The sequence below is a fragment of the Siphateles boraxobius genome, unplaced genomic scaffold (assembly GCF_051911475.1).
Source record: "Siphateles boraxobius isolate OS27281-9 unplaced genomic scaffold, OSU_SipBor_1 18, whole genome shotgun sequence".
In the NCBI taxonomy this organism is placed as follows: Eukaryota; Metazoa; Chordata; class Actinopteri; order Cypriniformes; family Leuciscidae; genus Siphateles; species Siphateles boraxobius.
In genome coordinates, this window is record NW_027508788.1 from 8,936,716 (window position 1) to 8,943,741 (window position 7,026).

At 36.4% G+C, this 7,026-nt stretch overlaps 1 protein-coding gene across 2 annotated transcripts; it reads left to right on the forward strand.

Annotated features, from left to right (window-relative positions):
- Positions 1-6,860, forward strand: stx5al (syntaxin 5A, like). 2 transcript variants are annotated; one of them, XM_077233274.1, is made up of 11 exons: positions 1-81; positions 803-1,031; positions 1,193-1,263; positions 2,477-2,532; positions 2,618-2,688; positions 2,781-2,897; positions 2,987-3,043; positions 3,137-3,218; positions 3,311-3,408; positions 3,502-3,623; positions 5,644-6,860. In XM_077233274.1, exons 2-11 carry the CDS (start codon positions 822-824, stop codon positions 5,801-5,803), a joined length of 1,044 nt encoding a protein of 347 aa, XP_077089389.1. In that variant the 5' UTR covers positions 1-81; positions 803-821; the 3' UTR covers positions 5,804-6,860. The 2 variants fall into 2 exon arrangements, with proteins under 2 accessions (XP_077089389.1, XP_077089390.1); XM_077233275.1 differs by lacking the exon at positions 1-81 and adding an exon at positions 393-416.
- The last annotated feature ends 166 nt before the right edge of the window (positions 6,861-7,026 follow it).

Sequence of the window (7,026 nt, forward strand, 5' to 3'; positions counted from 1 at the left end):
GTGGCAGTGACGTCAATATTTGTGTTAAGACCCGGATATTATTCACAGCCTGCACAGTTCAACCATCAGAGAGGCAGAGTGGTGAGAAATGAATCCTTATATCTTTCATCTCACATGTTGTCATTTCCCCCTCAGTACCTCAGGACTCACGTCAGGGCTGCTCACATATTCAGATGCGTGTGAAGTTTCTTTGACCGATGAAAGCATCTATAATCACACATTCTGCTACATAGCTTAGCAGCTAGCTAGAGTTGGTTGTCAGTCAAAGAATATCAAAATTATTGCTAAAATAATGAGATACGCAGGTGACATGCTGTCATGCTATCGTATTCTTCTGCTTTTATAACGGTGACATTACGTAGATGACTCAGGATCACAACTGTAGAGTAGCAATAGTCTATTAACATGCTGTATAGGTAGGCTAGACAGCTGTTTTGAAGAGAGATATTAAATTGAAGTGACAGTAAAGACATTGAAAATGTTACAAAAGATTTCTATTTCAAATAAATGCTTCTTTATATTCATCAAATAATCAATTTAAATATGTATCATGGGTTCCACTAAAACATGTAGCACTTTTGTCAATTGATAATTGTAAGAAATGTTTAAGTCAGAACATTATATTGTAGACACATTCCCAGTGCTGTCTGGATGCTCTCTAGGTTATGAGACAACCACAGATGCATAATTTAAACGATAAAACAAGCATCTGCATCAGAATCATTTGGCAGAAGAATCAAAGTGAAACTGGAGGTTAGTAATACACTTTCACCTTGATTGATTTCTCTTTGCCCCTCTTAAGGTGATGAGTTGGTGCATCGATGAACGCACGTCGCCGTCACGGTCCTAGAAGCAGCCAGGACGGGGTGTACACTGGGCCTTCTCAGACCCAGTCCCAGCTGGTCCAGCAGCTGGAAACCCCCCTGGCTGTCCCAGCACCCATCGCCCCCGTCATAGACACATTCAGCATGTCCTGCCGAGACCGTACCAGCGAGTTTCAGTCTGTGTGCAAGTCCCTGCTGGGGAGACAGGTGCAATAACTCAATAACTGATTCATACTTTCCGGGAACCTGCGAGTGATTGATGATAGGTTCAACAATATAGTTACATTTTAGTGGAGTTTGTGTTCATACTGTTGGTAGCATGAGTTAAAAAAACCAAAGAATTGTTGATTTTTTTTGTCCTCTTCCAGAATGGAGCACAGTCTGTCAAAGCTGTCAACAGTGCAGTCAGAGAGCGGAGTGAATTCACGCTCTTTGCTAAGTGAGTAAAACAAATTCTTAATCACTCATGTACAGTTCAAAAGGAAAGTTATATGTGTTTCGTGAATATAATTTTTACAAATATCATGAATTATTCTTCATTATATTATTCTTAATATCATTCGATTTTTTAAAGTGACAGTTTTGAATATTAATGTATACACTACTGTTCAAAAGTTTGGGGTTAGTAAGATTTTTAAGTTTTGGGTCAGTGAGAGTTTAATTTTATTCAGCAAGGAAAGTAGCAGGAAAAAAATTAATAATGCTACAAAAGATTTCTATTTAAAATAAATGCTGTTCATTTGACCTTTATATTCATCAAAGAATCCTGAAAAAAATGTTTCCACAAAAGTATTAACCAGCACAACTTTTTTCAACACTGAGAATAATAAGAGATTTTCTTGAGCACCAAATTAACATATTAGAATTATTTCTGAAGGATCATGAGACTTTGGAAAAATTCAGCTTTGCCATCACAGAAATAAGTTACATTTAGTTACATGTATTAAAATAGAAAACATATATTTTAAAATGTAAATTATTTCACAGTTTTACTGTTTTTACGGTAGTTTTGATCAATTAAATGCATCCTTGGTGAGCATAAGGGAGCATAAAGCATTTTAAAAAATCTTACCGACCCCAAACATTTGAATGTTGGTGTACATATTTTTTCTAAGCAGGATTAGAAAAAGATTTTTAAGAACTAAGGTTTTCTTTTCAAGAATTACATTTATTTATGACTTCCATTATTACTATTGAATTACACTGACAGTTTGGACTTTATTCAAAACATTGTAAGAATGAGATGCATTTTAATGCATTTGTCTATAAATCAATAAATCTGGACTAAATAAATAAATGTGCATCATGTAATTGACCCAAAAGTCAAACTCAAAACTTAAGAATGATTTTTATAGGGCAGAGCGACTGACTGGATTCCAGGTTAGCTGACTTCAGACTGCAGATAGCTTTTGAAGCTTTACATGCGTCAGCCTGTTGTTTGTTCATTGTTGTTGAAGATCAGATCAAATTTTATGACCAATTTCCTGGAAAATCCAGAGGGTTAACAGAATTTTTCCTGCAACTGTATTTAGTATGGGCACCGAGACACTGCATTTGACCTATAATTTATTCAGACCTACTTACGCTTTAATGGTCTGTGTTATTTCATTGACTTGGCCTTATGACAGATATTGACCACATCTTTTTAACAGGCGAATTGGAAGAGACCTCAGCAACACTTTTGCCAAGTTGGAGAAGCTCACAATTCGTAAGTATCTCGATCCCTCGCCATCTCACACATGTACCACAGTGGACTGTTTTCGACGTGTAACTCAATCTGTTTACATCTGCAGTTGCCAAAAGAAAGTCCCTTTTCGATGACAAAGCAACTGAAATTGATGAACTCACTTACATTGTGAAACAGGTTCGGGTGATTCTTTCTTCCCCTTCGCCAAGAACACATTATTCTGTCTTTCCATTTACTGTAATCTTATTCATAACGGTCTGTTCATTCAGGACATCAACAGTCTGAATAAGCAGATAGCTGGCCTGCAGGAACTCGTTCGATCACGGAGTGGACAGAATGGCAGACATCTTCAGACACATTCCAACACCATCGTAGTCTCATTACAGGTATTAACCTCTGGCCTTAGTGCTCAATCACTAAGTAAAGATGTCTACTGGACTTTCGCCTGGAATGAAACATTGTTTTCTGTTTGTAGTCCAAACTGGCATCGATGTCAAGTGACTTTAAGTCAGTATTGGAGGTCAGAACAGAGGTAATTGATTTACTTGTCTGGTGTGGGATGCTGCATGCTAAATTGTGGATCATTTTTAAGATGTTTGGGGTATTTTTCTCTCTCTTTGTTTAGAACTTGAAGCAGCAGAGAAGTAGACAAGAGGAGTTTTCTCAGACTCCTGCCCCATCATCCTCTTTCCATGCCAGCAGCTTCAGTAAGAGCATCTCCACTCAATTAAAAGCAAAGACAACTTCCGCCTTTATACATTCATGTAGTTATTCTTCCCTTTTGCTTCTCTTTTAACAGACAATTCAGTTCTTATGCAGGACGACTCCAAGAAGACAGATATATCTATAGATATGGACCTCAACTCCAGTCAGCAGATGCAGTTAATCAATGAACAGGTATTATTCGTTCAGCGAGTGTGTTGTAACAGTACAGCTGCAGGTAAACTCATTCAAATGTGTTTGAATCACTGTTGTTATGGGTCTGTTTAGGATTCATACATTCAGAACCGTGCAGACACTATGCAGAATATAGAGTCCACCATTGTGGAGCTCGGCTCCATATTTCAGCAGCTGGCTCACATGGTGAAAGAACAGGAAGAGACCGTACAGAGGTGAGGAAAAAATATGTGTCTTTTTATGTCTGGAAGGATCTTATTTGATAGGTTCTTCATCAGGAGGTATTCTATGTCCATTTAGATTTGAGATTTTCTGACATTGTCTAAGCCATATTTTCACCTATACCAGTGGTGTTATTGTTAACAAAAACTTGCAAATTTAAAGTTAAAATCAAATAAACTTTAACCGAAATAAAATAAATTAATGCTAACTAGATGTATTAAAAAGCTAAAATTAATAAAAATGACCAACTGAAAATATAAAAATGAAAGCTAATTCAAAAAATTAAAGGGGTCCTATTATGCCCTTTTTACGAAGTCTTGATTTTGTGTTTGGGTGTACCAGAATATGCTTTCGTAGTAATGTGTGGCATGCGTAGCAACAATATAAAAATTATTTAAATGTGGAACTTATGACTTCATAAAGCAAAGTTCCAGAAAAGTGGATTCTATTAAATAGAATATCTCCCTTTGGAGTGGACATTGAGCTTTGTAACCTTGCAGATCTTTTTTTATGCTCAAGCAGCAACATTACACACTAACTAAAGTTGAAAAACTCAAGTTAAATACTTAAAAAAAAATACTAAATAATAATAATAAAATAACGCTGACCTATATCCAGAAATGTAGGTCAAATTCAAGCACAAGCCTTTTTCTATTCCGCATTTTCAGTGTCTAATCAATAAGCAAGTGTGTTTTTCCCCATTTTCTTCCATTTGTGGTCAGGTCATCATGGTCTATGACCATAATGAAAAGCTGTCTGCCATTGTAATCGGCACTTTTACGGCCTCAGTAACAGTTAGCCTGCAATGCCTTCTGAAGTAAATGGTACCAGTAAAAAAAAAAGTCTCAGTTGATGTAATGGTTCAGGTTGTTTTTAATATGCCAACATACTGACTCCAGTTATAAATCTTCTGACATACAGTACCGTTTAAAAGTTTGGGGTCAGTAATTTTATTTAAAGAAATTAACACTTTTATTCAGCAAGGACACATTAAAGCAGAGGTCTTCAACCCTGCTCCTAGAGACAGCAAATACACACTGTCCGAGTAGGTACTACACTTTAATTTACTTCATGACCGTTAAAAAGGTGTGTTTTATATAGTATGATTATGGGTATTATGAATAAAATTCGGACATACTATATCCGCCATGTTGTGACAGTCACGTGACCTACCACTGTCACTGCCATTCATAAAATCTCTCCCATGGACTCGTGGGACAATAAAAAGGGTCCATCAAATACACACTTCAGAATCTTGGCTGAAGTAGGGATTTTTTTTTTATACCATGTATTCGGACGTATATACTAGGGAAGTATTTGATTTCGGATGCAGCTACTGTCCTGCAAAGTTTATTTCCAACCTGCTTCAGCACACTTGCCTGCGATTTTCAAGCGATCCTGAAGAGCTCGATTATCTGGTTCAGGTGTGTTTGATTATGGCTGGAGCTGACCACAAGGTAGGAGGGCATCAAGGCTCTCCCGAATCCAATGTCAGCTTCGTTTTCTGTCTCCTGAGATACCTTCATCTGATTGATTTTTGAAGGCAGTATAGACATATCCTTTGCTGCCTTTGATATCCCACAATCCTGAGCTTTGCATTCTGTGACAGTTGAGCTAAAAAAGAAAGATGGCCTCTGAAAGTTGCGGTTGGTTGTCAGTTTGACCAACGGTTTCAAATCCTGATGTCATTTTCTAGCAAAAAATGAGTATTGTAGTAATAAATATAATGAGTTTTCACCAAAGCTTTCTCTATTTTGCTGTAGATCATTAAACCGTTACACTGCCTCAGAAGTCTGTCTGAAATCAGTTTTGTGAGGTTCCTTTGTCAAAATTGACAAAGACTTTTATAATGTTACAAAATAGTTTTATTTCTATTTGATCAAATAAATGCCGCATTGGTGAGCATTATGAGACACAAAATTTAAAAAAGTCGTACCGACCCCGAACAGTAGTGCATTTACATTGTATGACAAAAAAAGTGATTTTTTCCATTTAACTTCTCTCCCCTGACAGAATTGATGCTAATGTAGAAGACACTCAGCTGAATGTGGACCTAGCCCACACAGAGATCCTCAAATATTTCCAGTCGGTGGCCAGCAACCGCTGGCTGCTCATCAAGATGTTCCTAATCCTCGTCATCTTTTTCATTGTCTTTGTGGTTTTCATGACCTGACGTCCACTTTTAAGAGGGGTAGATTTGAGGAATCGGGGGATTCTCAGTATTTGAAGAGTGAAAGGGCTGTTGTCTCTTTCTCTTTCTGTCTTTTCTCGGCTCTTTCTATGCTCACATGCTGCTGACCTCTCTTTTAGTGACCTTTTTCCCAAAATTGGTGAATTTATGACTCAATTTCAGAATAAGCAGAGCAGTTGTCAGTTTGTAGTCAATTTAAAATAGTCGATAAATGTTTAATTTATGCCTTTTTGTCCATTTCGATTTCAATTTTAAAATGTTTGGTATCTGTAGAGGCAACTCTTGGAAATGATTTCCCATATTTTGGTTTTCTAAATCACAGATTACAGAAAGCCCACAATCATGACATGGATTAAAAAAAAAACACTTTTTTTAACATATTCTGGATCATTGGATCAATGTGATTAGCATTAATCATGGTATACACCTTCAGACACCACTTCTTGTAAGACCTTGTCATGCATTTGCATATTTTTTTCTCTTTTGTCTAAATATCCTTTTGATATCCACCCATTGGACTATATGCTGGGGTTGTAACAGAATCCCTCTTATATTCTGACTGCTGCAGTTAGCAACCAAGCCATCTCAAATGACAGTAATACGTCTACACTTTTATGATGACTGCCTAGAGGCTTGGACGTGTATTCTTTGTATTTCTGATTTTGGGATCAATTACCACTGTTCTAAATAGAGATCTGTATTTGGAGCTAGTGGCCTTTTCCAAATTTTGATCAAAGCAGAGAAATGCTTTTACATGAAAGTTGAACATGATTCAAACAGGAATTAAAAAAAAAAAATTCAATGGATGTTTTAATCATCCTTCACAAGGTTGTTTGTACATTAATGTTCAGCTTGTTGAAATTTCTAATTGTATGGTCTTAAGGTCCATGAGAATACTGCTTTTTCCAGATCTCAATGTAAACAGTGTTTTCTATAGAATACATCCATTTGTGTTTAACTGAGACATTGAGATTGGAGGAAAGTTTTTCACCATTTTGAAAAGCATATTGTAAAGATTAAAAAAAAATGGAAATAGAAATGTATGCTTTATTGTAATGTCTGTTTGTCCTTTTTATTTTCTAGAGTAGCATATGTGGTGCATAACTTAAAATTCATGAGATTACTAATACAGTTAGCTGTTTTTAAATAGAGGAAAAAAGTGGCATTAAATTCTTGCATTTGATCAATATGCCACATTTAATAGA

Excerpts from the sequence above, each read along its gene's own strand:
- stx5al (XM_077233274.1), top strand. The coding sequence starts at position 822 with ATGAACGCACGTCGCCGTCACGGTCCTAGAAGCAGCCAGGACGGGGTG. Across the intron at positions 2,533-2,617 it reads GTTGGAGAAGCTCACAATTC|TTGCCAAAAGAAAGTCCCTT; the intron begins GTAAGTATCTCG and ends TTACATCTGCAG. Across the intron at positions 3,409-3,501 it reads TGCAGTTAATCAATGAACAG|GATTCATACATTCAGAACCG; the intron begins GTATTATTCGTT and ends GGGTCTGTTTAG.